This window comes from Canis lupus, chromosome X (genome assembly GCF_048164855.1).
Source record: "Canis lupus baileyi chromosome X, mCanLup2.hap1, whole genome shotgun sequence".
Taxonomy (NCBI): Eukaryota; Metazoa; Chordata; class Mammalia; order Carnivora; family Canidae; genus Canis; species Canis lupus.
Genome location: NC_132876.1, coordinates 17,289,375 through 17,307,286, shown reverse-complemented (window position 1 = coordinate 17,307,286; position 17,912 = coordinate 17,289,375). Strand labels below are relative to the sequence as shown.

Sequence of the window (17,912 nt, the reverse complement as noted above, 5' to 3'; positions counted from 1 at the left end):
ACTTGGTGACTTGAATGTAGCGCTTTCTACAATTGACAGGTATTCTAAGCACAACATCTCCAAAGAAACAAGAGCTTTAAATGATACACTGGACCAGATGTATTTCACAGATATTTACATAACTTTACATCCAAACTCAACTGAATACACATTCTTCTCAAGTGCAAATGGAATATTCTCCAGAAGAGACCACACACTGGGTCACAAATCAGGTCTTAACCAATACCAAAAGATTGGGATCGCCCTCTGCATATTTTCAGACCAACATGCTTTGAAATTAGAACTAAATCACAACAAAAAGTATGGAAGGATTTCAAACACGTGGAGGTTAGGACCATTCTGCTAAAAGATGAAAAGGTGAACCAGGAAATTAGAGAAGTATTAAAAAGAATCATGGAAACCAATGAGAATGAAGATACAACCGTTCGAAATTTTTGGGAAGCAGCAAAAGCAGTCCTGAGGGGGAAATACATCGCAATACAAGCATCCATCCAAAAACTGGAAAGAACTCAAATACAAAAGCTAACCTTGCACCTAAAGGAGCTGGAGAAAAAGCAGCAAATAGATCCTACACCGAGCAGAAGAAGAGAGTTAATAAATATTCGAGCAGAACTCAATGAAATAGAGACCAGGAGAACTGTAGAACAAATTAACAAAACCACTAGTTGGTTCTTTGAAAGAATTAATAAGAGATAAACCATTAGCCAGCCTTATTAAAAAGAAGAGAGAGAAGACTCAAATTAATAAAATCATGAATGAGAAAGGAGAGATCACCACCAACACCAAGGAAATAGAAACGATTTTAAAAACATATTATGAACGGTGATGCGCCAATAAATTAGGCATTCTAGAAGAAACAGAAGTATTTCTGGAAAGCCACAAACTACCAAAACTGGAACAGGAAGAAATAGAAAACCTGAACAGGCCAATAACCAGGGAGGAAATTGAAACAGTCATCAAAAACCTCCCAAGACATAAAAGTCCAGGGCCAGATGGCTTCCCTGGGGAAGTCTATCAAACGTTTAAAGAATAAACTGTACCTATTTTACTAAAGCTGCTCAGAAAGATAGAAAGAGATGGATTACTTCCAAACTCGTTCTATGAGGCCAGCATCACCTTAATTCCAAAACCAGACAAAGACCCCACCAAAAAGGAGAATTATAGACCAGTATCGCTGATGAACATGGATGCAAAAATTCTAACAAGATACTAGCCAATAGGCTCCAACAATACATTAAGAAGATTATTCACCATGACCAAGTGGGATTTATCCCCGGGATATAAGGCTGGTTCAACAATCTTAAAGCAATCAATGTGATTGATCATATCAGCAAGAGAAAAAAACAAGAACCATATGATCCTCTCAATAGATGCAGAGAAAGCATTTGACAAAATACAGCATCCATTCTGATCAAAACTCTTCAGAGTGTAGGGATAGAGGGAACATTTCTCAACATCTTAAAAGCCATCTACGAAAAGCCCAAGCAAGTATCATTCTCAATGGGGAAACACTGGGAGCCTTTCCCCTAATATCAGGAACAAGACAGGGATGTCCCCTCTCACCACTGCTATTCAACATAGTACTAGAAGGCCTAGCCTCAGCAATCAGGCAACAAAAAGCAATAAAAAGCATTCAAATTGGCAAAGAAGAAGTCAAACTCTCCCTCTTCGCAGATGACATGACACTGTACTTAGAAAAGCCAAAAGACTCCACCCCAAGATTTCTAGAACTCATACAGTAATTGTGCAGTGTGGCAGGATACAAAATCAATGCCCAGAAGTCAGTGGCATTTCTACACACTAACAATGAGGCTGAAGAAAGAGAAATTAAGGAGATGGAAAAATATTCCATGTACATGGATGGGAAGAATTAATATTTTGAAAATGTCAATGCTACCTAGGGAATTTACACATTTAATGCAATCCCTATCAAAATACCATGGACTTTCTTCAGAGAGTTGGAACAAAATCATCTTAAGATTTGTGTGGAAATCAGAAAAGACCTCGAATAGCCAGGGGAATATTAAAAAAGAAAACCATAGCTGGGGGCATCACAATGCCAGATTGCAGGTTGTACTACAAAGCTGTGGTCATCAACAAAGTGCAGTACTGGCACAAAAACAGACACATAGATCCATGGAACAGAATGGAGAATCCAGAAGTGGACCCTCAACTTTAGGGTCACCTAATATTTGACCAAGCAGGAAAGACTATCCACTGGAAAAAATACAGGCTCTTCAATAAATGTGCTGGGGAAAATTGGACATCCATATGCAGAAGAATGAAACTGGACCATTCTCTTACACCATACAAAAAGATAAACTCAAAATGGAAGAAAGATCTTAATGTGAGATAAGATTCCATCAAAATGCTAGAGAACACAGGCAACACCCTTTTTCAACTTGGTCACAGTTACTTCTTGCAAGATACATCCATAAAGGCAAGAGAAACAAAAGCAAAAATAAACTATTGGGACTTCATCATGATAAGAAGCTTTTGCACAGCAAAAGATAACGTCAACAAAACTAAAAGACAACCTACAGACCGGGAGAAGATATTTGCAAATGACGTATCAGATAGAGGGCTAGTTTCCAAGATGTATAAAGAACTTGTTAAGCTCAACAGCAAAGAAACAAACAATCCAATCATGAAATGGGCAAAAGACATGAAGAGAAATCTCACAGAGGAAGACATAGACATGGCCAACAAGCACATGAGAAGATGCTCCCCATCACTTGCCATCAGGGAAATACAAATCAAAACCACAATGAGATACCACCTCACACCAGTGAGAATGGGGAAAATTAACAAGGCAGGAAACCACAAATGTTGGAGAGGATGTGAAGAAAGGGAAACCTTCTTGCACTGTTGGTGGGAATGTGAACTGGTATAGCCACTCTGGAAAACTGTGTGCAGGTTCCTCAAAGAGTTAAAAATAGGTCTGCCCTACGACCCAGCAATTGCACTGCTGGGGATTTACCCCAAAGATACAGATGCAATGAAACGCCGGGACACCTGCACCCCGATGTTTCTAGCAGCAATGTCCACAATAGCCAAACTGTGGAAGGAGCCTCAGTGTCCACCAAAAGATGAATGGATAAAGAAGATGTGGTTTATGTATACAATGGAATATTCCTAAGCCATTAGAAACGATAAATACCCACCAATTGCTTTGACATGGATGGAACTGGCGGGTATTATGCTGAGTGAAATAAGTCAATCGAATAAGGACAAACCTTATATGGTCTCATTCATTTAGGGAATATAAAATATACTGAAAGGGAATAAAGGGGAAAGGAGAAAAAATGAGTGGGAAATATCAGAAAGGGAGACAGAACACGAGAGACTCCTAACTCTGGGAAACAAGAAGGGGTGGTGGAAAGGGATGTGGGTGAGGGGGGTGACTGTGTGACGGGCACTGAGGGGGGCACTTGATGGGATGGCACTGGGTGTTATGCTATATGTTGGCAAATTGAACTCCAATAAAAATAAAGAAATAAAATAAAATAAAATAAAACAAAATAAAATAAAAAGAACCTGATACCAACATCTGACAAGGACATGAGAAGAAAGGAAAATTACAGAATGATGGGGGAGGGGCAAGATGGCGGAAGAGCAGGGTCTCCAAGTCACCTATCCCCACCAGAAAATCTACGAATTCGGCCTGAGATTTAAAGACAGAACAGCTGGAATGCTACAGTGAGAAGGGTTCATGCTTCTATCAAGGTAGGAAGACGGGGGGGGGGGGGGGAGGGAAGAAATAAAGAAACAAAAGGCATCCAAGGGGGAGGGGCCCCACGAGTGCCCCCAGGACAGGAAAGCACCTTCCAGGAGAAGCAAGAGCTTCACCAATCTTCTGGGGAGGAAAAGTGCTCGCAGGGAGTTAGAGCAGGACCCCAGGAGGGCGGGGCTGCCCTCAGGCTCCCTGGGATACTAACAGACACCTGCGCCCCGGGAAGAGTGCGCTGAGCTCCCTAAAGGGCTGCAGCACGCGGACCGCTTCAACCGGGAGCAGCTCAGAGGGGCTCAGGCGGCGGCTCCACGGAGAGGGAGCTGCACAGCCGGGAGCGCGAACCCAACAGCACAGGCCCGGGAGCACTGGGCGCCGGGGACACAGCCCAGGATCCAGCCTACCCCCGGACAGGCAGAGGCCAGGAGGGCCCAGGACAGCAAGGAAGCTCCTGCCCCAAGCTGAGCAGATCAGCGGCCCGCCCCTGGAGCCTCCAGGCCCCTGCAGACTGAGAGCTCATTAGTTACTGCGGGAGCTGAAGCCAGGGCTCCAGAGCTGGCCGCCACCACTGTGGTTGTTCCTCCTGTGGCCTCATGGGATAAACAACCCCCACTGAGCCTGGCACCAGGCAGGGGGCAGAGCAGCTCCCCCAAGTGCTAACACCTGAAAATCAGCACAACAGGTCCCTCCCCCAGAAGACTAGCTAGACGGACAAGTTCCAGGGGAAGTCAAGGGACTTAAACTATACAGAATCAGAAGATACTTCCCCGTGGTTTTTTTTTTTTTTTTTGCTTTTTGATTTCTGTTTGCTTCCCCCTCCCTTTTTTTCCTTTCTTTCTTTTTCTATCTCTTTTTCTTCTCTTTTTTCTTTTTTCTCCTTTCTTTTTTCTTTTTCTCTTTTCTTTCCTTCTTTCTCTCTTCTATTTTTCTCCTTTTCCCAATACAACTTGTTTTTGGCCACACTGCACTAATCAAAATGACTAGAAGGAAAACCTCACCTCAAAAGAAAGAATCAGAAACAGTCCTCTCTCCCACAGAGTTACAAAATCTGGATTACAATTCAATGTCAGAAAGCCAATTCAGAAGCACTATGATAAAGTTACTGGTGGCTCTAGAAAAAAGCATAAAGGACTCAAGAGATTTCATGACTGCAGAATATAGATCCAATCAGGCAGAAATTAAAAATCAATCAAATGAGATGCAATCCAAACTAGAAGTCCTAACAATGAGGGTTAATGAGGTGGAGGAACGAGTGAGTGACATAGAAGACAAGTTGATGACAAGGAGGGAAACTGCGGAAAAAAGAGACAAACAATTAAAAGACCACAAGGATAGATTAAGGGAAATAAAAGACAGCCTGAGGAAGAAAAACCTACGTTTAATTGGGGTTCCCGAGGGCGCCAAAAGGGACAGAGGGCCAGAATATGTATTTGAACAAATCACAGCTGAAAACTTTCCCAATCTGGGAAGGGAAACAGGCATTCAGATCCAGGTAATAGAGAGATCCCCCCCTAAAATCAATAAAACCATTCAACACCTCGACATTTAATAGTTAAGCTTTCAAATTCCAAAATATCAATCAATTAATAACCAAAGTTAAGACATACTTAGATAATAATACACTCATACTTGATGACTTCAATCTAGCACTTTCTACACTCAATAGGTCTTCTAAACACAACATCTCCAAGGAAACGAGAGCTTTAAATGATACACTGGAGCAGATGGATTTCACAGATATCTACAGAACGTTACATCCAAACACAACTGAATACACATTCTTCTCAAGTGCACAAGGACCTTTCTCCAGAATAGACCACATACTGAGTCACAAATCTGAACCGATACCAAAAGATTGGGATCGTCCCCTGCATATTCTCAGACCATAATGCCTTGAAATTAGAACTAAGTCACAACAAGAAGTTTGGAAGGACCTCAAACACGTGGAGGTTAAGGACCATCCTGCTAAAAGATGAAAGGGTCAACCAGGAAATTAAGGAAGAATTAAAAAGATTCATGGAAACTAATGACAATGAAGATACAACCGTTCAAAATCTTTGGGATGTAGCAAAAGCAGTCCTGAGGGGGAAATACATCGCAATACAAGCATCCATTCAAAAACTGGAAAGAACTCAAATTCAAAAGCTAACCTTACACCTAAAGGAGCTAGAGAAAAAACAGCAAATAGATCCTACACCGAGCAGAAGAAGAGAGTTAATAAAGATTCGAGCAGAACTGAACGAAATCGAGACCAGAAGAACTGTGGAACAGATCAACAAAACCAGGAGTTGGTTCTTTGAAAGAATTAATAAGATAGATAAACCATTAGCCAGCCTTATTAAAAAGAAGAGAGAGAAGACTCAAATTAATAAAATCATGAATGAAAAAAAAAATAAAATCATGAATGAGAAAGGAGAGATCACTACCAACACCAAGGAAATACAAATGATTTTAAAAACTTATTATGAACAGCTATATGCCAATAAATTAGGCAATCTAGAAGAAATGGATGCATTCCTGGAAAGCCACGAACTACCAAAACTGGAACAGGAAGAAATAGAAAACCTGAACCAATAACCAGGGAGGAAATTGAAGCAGTCATCAAAAACCTCCTAAGACACAAGTCCAGGGCCAGATGGCTTCCCTGGGGAATTCTATCAAACGTTTAAATAAGAAACCATACCTATTCTACTAAAGCTATTTGGAAAGATAGAAAGAGATGGAGTACTTCCAAATTCGTTCTATGAGGCAAGCATCACCTTAATTCCAAAACCAGACAAAGACCCCACCAAAAAAGGAGAATTATAGACCAGTATCCCTGATAAACATGGATGCAAAATTCTCAACAAGATACTAGCCAATAGGATCCAATAGTACATTAAGAAAATTATTCACCATGACCAAGTAGGATTTATTCCCGGGACACAAGGCTGGTTCAACACTCGTAACACAATCAATGTGATTCATCATATCAGCAAGAGAAAAACCAAGAACCATATGATCCTCTCATTAGATGCAGAGAAAGCATTTGACAAAATACAGCATCCATTCCTGATCAAAACTCTTCAGAGTGTAGGGATAGAGGGAACATTCCTCAGCATCTTAAAAGCCATTTATGAAAAGCCCACAGCAAATGTAATTTTTAATGGGGAAGCACGGGGAGCCTTTCCCCTAAGATCGGGAACAAGACAGGGATGTCCACTCTCACCACTGATATTCAACATAGTACTGGAAGTCCTCGCCTCAGCAATCAGACAACAAAAAGACATTAAAGGCATTCAAATTGTCAAAGAAGTCAAACTCTACTTCTTCGCCAATGACATGATACTCTACATAGAAAACCCAAAAGCATCCACCCCAAGATTGCTAGGACTCATATAGCAATTTGGTAGCATGGCAGGATACAAAATCAATGCCCCAAAATCAGTGACATTTCTATACACTAACAATGAGACTGAAGAAAGAGAAACTAAGGAGTCAATCCCATTTACAACTGCACCCAAAAGCATAAGATACCTAGGAATAAACCTAACCAAAGAGGTAAAGGATCTATACCCTAAAACTATAGAACTCTTCTGAAAGAAACTGAGGAAGACACAAAGAGATGGAAAAATATTCCATGCTCATGGATTGGCAGAATTAATATTGTGAAAATGTCACTGTTATACATCCAGGGCAATTTACATGTTTAATGCAATCCCTATCAAAATACCATGGACTTTCTTCAGAGAGTTAGAACAAATTATTTTAAGATTTGTGTGGAATCAGAAAAGATCCCAAATAGCCAGGGGAATTTTAAAAAGGAAAACCATAGCTGGGGGCATCACAATGCCAGATTGCAGGTTGTACTACGAAGCTGTGGTCATCAAGACAGTGTGGTACTGGCACAAAAACAGACACATAGATCAATGGAACCGAATACAGAACCCAGAAGTTGACCCTGAACTTTATGGTCAACTAATATTCGATAAAGGAGGAAAGACTATCCACTGGAAGAAAGACAGTCTCTTCAATAAATGGTGCTGGGAAAATTGGACATCCACGTGCAGAAGAGTGAAACTAGACCACTCTCTTTCACCATACACAAAGAGAAACTCAAAATGGATGAAAGATCTAAATGTGAGATAAGATTCCATCAAATCCTAGAAGGGGACACAGGCAACACCCTTTTTGAACTCAGCCACAGTAACTTCTTGCAAGATACATCCACGAAGGCAAAAGAAACAAAAGCAAAAATGAACTATTGGGACTTCATCAAGATCAGAAGCTTTTGCACAGCAAAGGATACAGTCAACAAAACTAAAAGACAACCTACAGAATGGGAGAAGATATTTGCAAATGACCTATTAGATAAAGGGCTAGTTTCCAAGATGTATAAAGAACTTGTTAAGCTCAACAGCAAAGAAACAAACAATCCAATCATGAAATGGGCAAAAGACATGAAGAGAAATCTCACAGAGGAAGGCATAGACATGGCCAACAAGGACATGAGAAGATGTTCTGCATCGCTTGCCATCAGGGAAATACAAATCAAAACCACAATGAGATACCACCTCACACCAGTGAGAATGGGGAAATTAACAAGGCAGGAAACCACAAATGTTGGAGAGGATGCGGAGAAAAGGGAGCCCTCTTACACTGTAGGTGGGAATGTGAAATGGTGCAGCCACTCTGGAAAAATGTGTGGAGGTTCCTCAAAGAGTTAAAGATAGACCTGCCCTACGACCCAGCAATTGCACTGTTGGGGATTTACCCCAAGGATACAGATGCAATGAAATGCCAGGACACCTGCACCGATGTTTCTAGCAGCAATGTCCACAATAGCCAAACTGTGTAAGGAGCCTCAGTGTCCATCGAAAGATGAATGGATAAAGAAGATGTGGTTTATGTATACAATGGAATATTACTCAGCCATTAGAAATGACAAATACCCACCATTTGCTTCGACGTGGATGGAACTGGAGGGTATTATGCTGAGTGAAATGAGTCAATCAGAGAAGGACAAACATTATATGTTCTCATTCATTTGAGGAATATAAATAATAGTGAAAGGGAACATAAGGGAAGGAAAAAGAAATGTGTGGGAAATATCAGAAAGGGAGACAGAACATAAAGACTCCTAACTCTGGGAAATGAACTAGGGGTGGTGGAAGGGAAGGAGGGCCGGGGGTGGGGGCAAATGGGTGATGGGCACTGGGGGGCACTTGACGGGATGAGCATTGGGTGTTATTCTGCATGTTGGCAAATGGAACACCAATAAAAAGTAAATTTATTATTAAAAAAAGAAATGAAAATTACAGAATATTTTTCCCTCAAAATAGATACAAAAATTCTAAACAGAAGGTTAGAAATGAAAAACATGAATAGACAATAAAAGATAGACATCATGTCACAATGTAGTGTCTTCTATGAAGGCAACATTGGCTTAAAATTTGAAAATCATTCAATGTTAAGTATATTTAGGGAAAAAACAAGAACAAATTCCATTATTAATTTTATAGATGGGTCCAAGTTCAAGAGTTGCTCATGATTAAAAATGATCAGCAACTTAAAATAGAAGTCAGTTTCCTTATCCTAATAGAGAGTTTCAACCTCAAAGAATCCTACAGCAAACGTCACTTAATGGTAATAAACCACTTTTTACCTATATTTACACCCAAGCCAAGGATGTCCACTATTTATTCAAGGATATATGGGAGTCATTAAAAGTGCAGCAGTACTAAGAAAATATATTAAATACAAATTTTGGAAAGGAGGAATCAAAAATGGCACTCACAGATGGCATTTTTTTGAACATAGAATATCCAAAAGGATATAAAACAATTAGAGTTAATAGGTGAACAATAGCCAAGTTACTGGATGTAGACGCAAGAACCAAAAACCATATCTATTTCTGTGCAATAACAGAATTAGTCAGAGAAAGAAATTTAAACTACCATTGAAAACAGTGTTAAGATCATCTAAACCAAAAGAGTAAATGTAATGAAGGCTGTGCTGGAGCACTACACATAAAACATAAAACTTCACCAAAATGTGTTAAAGACCTCAGTAAATGGGGAGATAGAAATTTTGCATGGATTGCAAGACTCATTACTAATCATTATTGTCATTTCTGTCCAGAATAATTATTGCAATCATATTTAAAATGTAAATAATTTTTTATTTAAAATTGAAAATTTTGGGTGGGAATTGGTGAGCTCATAGTAAACAGTATATGAATATCAAAGGGCTTAGAGTAGCTGAGACCATCTTTAATCAAAAGAACGAAGCTGGAAGATGCACAGTGCTAGGGAGCTGACTCTGTGGTATTGGAGTAAGGGTAAGCAGAATCACCAGTGTGACAGGACAGAGAGTCTAGAAATAAAGCTGGAAATAGCAGTTTCTACATTGCTGATATTGGGGCCTGCAAAACTTTGTGGTCATTCAGTACATCCATCTGCTCCCTATGGGGAACTGTGCCTCTGCTCTGACCTCCTTCTTGGCCATACAACATCACTCTCCAACAAATAGGAGATCTAGAAGAAAACTTAGGATATTACCTTCGTGGCTTTCGAGTAGGCAAAGCTTTTGAAAAGAATAAAAGCCCTGACCATGAGAATAGATCAATTAGACCTAACTGAGAATTTCTGTTCATCAAAAACACACTATTAAGAGAGTGACATGGTGGGGGGGGAGGGGCGGCGCCTGGATGGCTCATTTAGTTATGGGCATGACTCTTGATTTTGGCTCATGTCATGACCTCAGGGTTGTGGGATCAAGCCCCATGTTGGATTCCAGGCTGGGCATGGAGCCTACTTGAGATTCTCTCTCTCCCTTTCTTCCTGCCCCTCTCCTTTGCTCATGTGCATGCTCTCTCTCAAAAAAAAAAAAGTAGAAAATGACAAAACAAAACAGATCGGCAGAAGATGCACAAAATTAGGTATTTAAATACATGTAAATATAAATATATGTTGAACTACAAATCAATTTTAAAAATACAAATATTGGAAAAATAAAAAATAAAAAAAATAAAAAATACAAATACAAATATTGGGACGCCTGGATAGCTCAGCGGCTGAGCATCTACCTTCAGCTCAGGGCGTGATCCTGGAGTTCTGAGATGGAGTCCCACATTGGGCTCCCTGCATGGAGCCTGCTTCTCCCTCTGCTTATGTCTTTGCCTTTCTCTCTGTGTCTCTCATAAATAAATAAATAAATAAATAAATAAACAAACAATTAAAATTAAATATAAGTAAATAAAAATACAAATAGCACCGTAAAATATGGGTAGAATCCTGGAAAGGCTCATCATAAAAGACATACATGAATGGCCAATAAACCACATTAATCACCACAAAATAAATTTAGTCATAATGAGAGATCCCTGCAAACCCACCAGGGTGGCTGAGATTTAAGATTGCCTATATAGCAAGTATTTGTGACTATATAATGCAATGAACTCCTATGTATTGTCATCCCCAGTTTCTCACCTTGATGCCCAAAGTCATACTTAAAAATTTAGATTGAACCCTTGCAAGACAGACACACAAATCAAGAGAAGTACTCCAATCCAGGCTGAGACAGAGCATCCAAGTAAGAACAAACCACCCCAATGTGCATTACAGCACCCAATTAAGACCTCAATGCAGACTGGGACAGACCATATCAGGGAGAATCCACCCCCTAAGGCCGACACAGAGCCCCCCAAATGCTCCCCAGCCAGGGCTGAGATACCCTAGCCAAGGAAGTGTAGCCCCTACCCCCTACCTGAGGGAAATGAAGTGCCCAAGGAAGCACCTCACCTAGGGCTGAGAAGGGGCACTGAAGGCACAGCCCCTCTTCTGGGGAGAGATGGGCCTTCCCAGGGAGAGTCTCAGCTCCCCAGACCTCAGAGGGAGCGCCAAGAAAGAGCCTAAAGCCCCAGTGCTGACAAAGCATCCAAGGCGAAGTGCTCTCCCTACCAAGACTCAGAGCCCCCTATGGAGAGTTCCCTCCAGTCTTAAAGCATCCAAGGAGCAGCACCCATGAAAGACTGAGGGATTGTCAGGGATTGAGATTCTCCACCATGGACCAGCTGAACACCCGAAAAGCCCAGCGTCACCATGGCTGACACAAAGCACCCAAGGAAAAGAGCGCCCTGGTTCTGAGCTAAGCACCAAGAAGAGTGTCTCACAGGCTGAGGTAGACGCCCTCAGGGAGAGGAACCCAAGGGCTGGGGTAATGCACCCCAGGAAACATTCCCCTCACAGAACTCGAATGGAGCTTCAGGAAATACTCCCTCCTTGCCCCTGCCACCCCGCCCTCCCTCTCCACTGCCCTTCCCGGGCCCCTCCCCCCGCCGCCCTCCCTCTCCGCTGCCCTCCTGCCCCCACCCACACCCCACCCCTGCTCCCCCCACACCCTGTCCCCGCCCCCCCACACACCCCGCCCACCGGGTCGCCGCTCTCCCCCATTTCCTCTCTGCTGCCCTCTCCACTGCCGCCCCACAATTCTTCTCCGCTGCCTTCCCCCCAGCCCCCTGCAGCCCACCCCACCCCCCGCCTCCCTCTCCACTGCCCTTCCCCCTGCCCCCCGCCCTCTTCTTTGCCACTGAACCCCCAAACCCCCCAAATCTCCACCTCCCCTGAACACCCACCTCCGGCATAGGATTAAGATAATCACCCAAAGTCGCGTCCCCACACGGGTCCTGAGAGAGTTCCACAAAGAAAGTCCCTCGCAGAACTCGGAGACAAAACCAAGGAACAGCCTCCTCTCCAACATGGCGGAGATAACCTGCCCAGAACATGCCTCCCCCTGAGTTCAGATCACAACCAAGCAAATGCCTCCACAGGCTGAAGTAGATCCCCCGGGAACACACCACAGCCAAGGAAAAGGCACATCCAGGGCACAGAGAGCCCCCAGGGAAAAAGAATCCACACTCCCAGTGGGAAAATCCTCACCTTGTTCCAGGAGCCCGTCGAGCACCTCACACAACGGCAGTAACGCCTCTCAGGTGGAACTTTCTAGAAAGCGCCCTCTGGGAGTTCCTGGAAATACGCCCCCTGGGGGGTCTGGGAGTGCTGTGCACAGATTGCTGCCATGGGAGAAGACGCTGATGTATTACTACTGCCCCAAGGAGTGTAAGGGAAGCTGCAGGCCATGGGAAGCTGCTGACCACACTGCCCTGCAGCTATCCGTCCTCTGAGAAGCAGTGGGTGGTGCGGAGCCAGCTGCTGGACAAGCCATGAGCCTCCTCAAGAGACTGCCCGGCCAGAATCAGGAAGCGAGTCTTTCCTGCTGTGTTTTAGGCGCCCCCTGCAGGCAGAACTCGGTCACACAAGCCACAGGAAAAAAAAAAAAAACATTTAAAGGAACCAGAACATTTTTCAACGGGTTAAGCTAGCATTGTGAATTTGGAGCTAAGAGGGAATAAATCAAAACTGGTGTCCCTTATTTTTTTTATTTTGTTTTTATTTTTTAATTTATTTTTTATTGGTGTTCAACTTGCCAACATATAGAATAACACCCAGTGCTCACCCCGTCAAGTGCCCACCTCAGTGCCCGTCACCCAGTCACCCCCACCCCCCGCCCACCTCCCCTTCCACCACCCCTAGTTCGTTTCCCAGAGTTAGGAGTCTTCATGTTCTGTCTCCCTTTCTGATATTTCCCACTCATTTTTTTCTCCTTTCCCCTTTATTCCCTTTCACTATTTTTATATTCCCCAAATGAATACAATGGCACTGCTGGGGATTTACCCCAAAGATACAGATGCAATGAAACGCCGGGACACCTGCACCCCGATGTTTATAGCAGCAATGTCCACAATAGCCAAACTGTGTAAGGAGCCTCGGTGTCCATCAAAAGATGAATGGATAAAGAAAATGTGGTCTATGTATACAATGGAATATTACTCAGCCATTAGAAATGACAAATACCCACCATTTGCCTCAACGTGGATGGAACTGGAGGGTATTATGCTGAGTGAAATAAGTCAATCAGAGAAGGACAAACATTTTATGGCCTCATTCATTTGGGGAATATAAAAAATAGTGAAAGGGAATAAAGGGGAAAGGAGAAAAAAATGACTGGAAATATCAGAAAGGCAGACAGAACATGAGACACTCCTAACTCTGGGAAACGAACTAGGGGTGGTGGAAGGGGAGGTGGGCGGCGGGTGGGGGTGACTGGGTGGCGGGTACTGAGGTGGGCCCTTGACGGGATGAGCACTGGGTGTTATTCTATATGTTGACAAATTGAACACCAATAAAAATAAATTTATTTTTTAAAAAAGAAGCATCCAAAGTGACTTATTCTGCATTTGGAAGAACCAGGCTCTGTGGTGGCTTCTTATCATCCAGAGAACTTTCACTTCTTTGCTAATTTAACTGTATCTACTGACTCTCCTCACCAAAAAGTACTCTTATACATGACACTTGGTATACAATTGCAGGGGGCTATCCTGGTTTAAATTTATTTTATTTTTTAAATAGGCTCCACACCCAGCATGGAGCCCAATTCGGGGCTTGAACTCATAACCCTGAGATCAAGACCTGAGCTGAAATCAAGAGTCAGAGGCTTAACCCACTGAGCCACCCAGGCAACTCTAGATTTGCTCATTTTATCTATAGCAGAGCAGAATAAGGGGGGGTAGTTTAAGCAGACACAAGTTATCCTGGGTACTATTCTGTTTCATTATTTTTCTGTAAATGAGAAATTCTGTACTCAACTCACAAAGGGTCCTATGGAATAGTGTTTAGGGTGCAGCCTCCAGACTCAGGCCTAGATGCAACCCCTTTACTTCTGACTAACTGGAGCAAACTATCTAAATTCCCTTTCTTGGTTTTTACATCCATAAAATGTACATATAAACAGTATCTTCTTCCTGTGGCTGTTTTGAAAATTAAAAGGGCAGAAGTGTGGGTAATGGAGGGTGTGTGCTCACTTCCCTAACAGACATAGACTTGCACCTGAACAGGTGTAGGAATTAAGTGAGAACTAGCTTTCACAGTATTAAAGTACTACCTAATAACCTATTCATTATGCAATAAATACCTTCGTGTAAGTCAGACTTGCGATTTTCTTTTTTTTTTAAGATTTTATTTATTTATTCATGAGAGACACAGAAAGAGAGGCAGAGACATAGGCAGCGGGAGAAGCAGGCTCCACATGAGGAGCCTGATGTGGGACTTGATCCCAGTACCCCGGGATCATGAGCCAAAGGCAGATGCTTAACCACTGAGCCACCAGGCACCCCAAAACTTGAAATTTTCTTAATCAACCAAAGTCCTTCACAAAAACTTGTCCATTATCAGCAGATCGGATATCCTTTGGTTTAACCAGTGTAAAAGACCCCTCTAGGGAATATCATAAGCATTTCTGTATGTCTGAGGATTCAAACCCTGCTTTAAATAAAGCAAATAATAAATAAATAAATAAATAAATAAATAAATAAATAAATAAATAAATAAAAAAGCAAATAATTTCAGTTACTCCTGAGCTTTTCATTTATGTATTAATATTTGACCCTCTTAAAATCTTAGTGAATGATTCTACATTTATTATGATTGACTACAATAGCATTCTGCCAGTGGAAGCTGTCCACTTGCTGGCCTTGTTCTGAGTTCTAACGCACCCACAAAGCATTAAAGCCACCGGAAATATCTTTTTCCAAGTGTGTCATTTCAAACACCAAATCCTGAGGTGTATGCCTGGGCAGCCTTGTACATCTGTAACCTAGATACATTCCTCTGGCAGTAATGAAGGTGAGTGGTAGGGATCTCCACCAGGAAGCAATGTCTGATCCTGCCAGGAGGGAAGTTAGCAGAGAGCTTCCAGCTGTGGTACGTTAGAGATCTGCTGCAGCATTTGAGCTGAGGCCATGCTCTTCCCAGGCTGTCCCCAGCCAGTGACTGAGAAAGATGGGGGACTTTAGGCACTGGCCAGCTGTCCCACGTGGGCCTCCTCTATGGGAAATCATGGGACCAGAGGTCCCCACAGGCCTGGCCAAGACTCTCTCATAGCTGCACTGCTGCCCAAGATTCTTCATACCCAATCCTATGCCTTGTCCTCTCACAGGTGTTAAATCAGCAGTATGACCTGAAGGCTCTCCCTACCTTCTCCTGTCCTCTCTCCCCTTTATCCTTCACAGACATTACCCACACACACACCAAATATATCTTGTAAATTTAATTCCTTATTGACATCTGCTGGCAAAAGGGTCCACTTGGTACAATTCCTAAATTAATTAATAATTACTAAATGCAAAATAGGATGGATAGTCACTATCATGAACCTAAAAGCCATATGAAAGACATAAATATATCACACAAGCTCAAGGAAATACTAATTATTCATGTCATAATCTGTCTTGTAAGTATATTTTTGGAAAGCCATGTCTCTCTGTTTCAGGAATTAAACTCGTATCTCTATTCCTAAATGTAGAATATTTCCAGTAAGATAAAGGAGTTAGTATGCTGCACATCTATTTCATTTCTAGAAACTCCATGATCAACTACCAATGCCAAAGTTCTCTGGGAGTCAGACTACTCTGATTATCATACCAGCTATAATGTTCATTATGAGAACTGCCTGCTTGGTCTTTGGCTGATAAGTGGTGCCACTTGGCTCTGGCTCCTCAGATTCCAATCATGACCATTGTACTTATGGATGTTAGAACTGTCCATAGAGCTCTTCAAAGATGTTGGGACTCCCATTATAATTAATTTTTCTCAGCCTTGGTGAAAGATGTGTCACCTGGAATGTCCAGAGGTAGATGAGCAAATATTAAATGAAAAATCCACTCTAACATAATTTCCCAGAACCTTTGGATACCTCACACCACAATCCACAAAGGAAGTTCTTACATTTCTCCTTAATTTAGAGTAGGTTACTGTTGGTCTTATTTCACTCAACCAATCAAGCAAACTACTGGAGCCAGCCCAAAAAGCAAAAAGATTTAATTCCCAACCTCATTTTAATAATTCCAAATTCGGGGCACCTGGGTGGCTCAGTCAGTTAGGTGTCTGCCTTCAGGTCAAGTCATCATCCCAGGATCCTGGGATCAAATGCAGAGTTGGGCTCCCTGCTCAGTGGAATCTGCTTCTCCCTCTCCTTCTGCTCTTCCCCTCCACTACTGTTACTGCATGTGTGTGCTCTTTCTCTCTATCAAATACATAGATAAAATCTTTTTTTAATTCCAAATTAAGAAATGTGGCTTGATCCAACTTTATATTGTTTCCACTTTCATCCTCTACCTATAAGGGCCATTCCCAAACAATTACTCCCAGTTGCTGGCTATATGTATTAGAACAAAAAACTTAGTTTTTCTGTTATTGCACAGTCTCAGTGGGTGAAGGGTGTGCCTCACTCTCTGTACCTGTCAGGACTTGAGTCTAGTTATAGTTCTAGAAGCAAAAAGGGATGGAAGGTGCAACTCCTGAGGAGGATCTGAGTGTCCTGGAAGGGGACTAGCTCAGAAAAACTAGGTCAGGTTCTTCAGAAAAAGAGAAAATTAATCTTCTTGTGCAAGAGTGGTAGAGTGCTTACTAGCAGAGAACACTCACAGAACTTAGGGGGTCAAGGCAAACAACTTCATGGGAATGGACGAATATATCCCAATTATAATGTCAAGATTCTGTTCCTTTCTACTCTGTGCCCTAATAGTAATAGTAGACATCCTATGAATTTGGGATTCGATGTGTTGCAATTAAGTGTTGTGGATTGAATGTTTGCATCCTCCCAAATTCATATATTGGAATCCTAACCCCTAATGTAATAGAGATGGGGCATTTGGGAGGTAATTAGGTCATAAGAGTGGAGCCTTCATGAGGGCTGCTAGGTGAGGAAACCAGAAAGAGGTCCCTCATCAGAACTTGACCTTGCTGCCACCGTGATCTTGGACTTTCCAGACTCCAGAAATGATAGCAGTAAATGTCTCTTGCTTAAGCCTGTTGCCAGTATTCTAGGATAGCAGCCCAAATTTAGACATCAATACCCTTAGAGGATTATACTTTGGGTCTGGTTTTCCCAAATCTCAGTAGTGTAATTACTGGATGTAATGGCTCCTTTGAAGGCAAACTGAGAATCCTGCAGGTACTATCTTAGACCTTGGGCTGGAAATGTGAGAACTCGTGCTCATCATTGTCTTTCTCTGATCCTCAAACACATTTAAGAAGCCACCAACTGACTCCGTGATACTTTTCATTGTATCTAGAATGTTCGAAGG

General features: G+C 42.2%; 1 protein-coding gene across 4 annotated transcripts in view; it reads right to left on the bottom strand.

Moving 5' to 3' along the window:
* The window catches only part of LOC140627550 (cancer/testis antigen family 45 member A6-like), a 53,141-nt gene that overhangs the window by 7,827 nt on the left and 27,402 nt on the right, over positions 1–17,912 (bottom strand). The window contains exon 1 of one of the 4 annotated variants that reach the window (XM_072815931.1): positions 12,649–12,951. The exons of 1 other annotated variant lie outside the window; for it this stretch is intronic. Coding sequence is in view for 1 of the 3 variants with exons in the window: in XM_072815930.1 (XP_072672031.1) it covers positions 12,371–12,494 (124 nt within the window). In the remaining 2 variants the exon portion in view is untranslated. Of the gene's footprint in view, positions 1–12,344; positions 12,510–12,648; positions 12,952–17,912 lie in introns of those variants that run through there. 2 more of the 4 variants (XM_072815930.1, XM_072815932.1) reach the window with 2 other exon arrangements.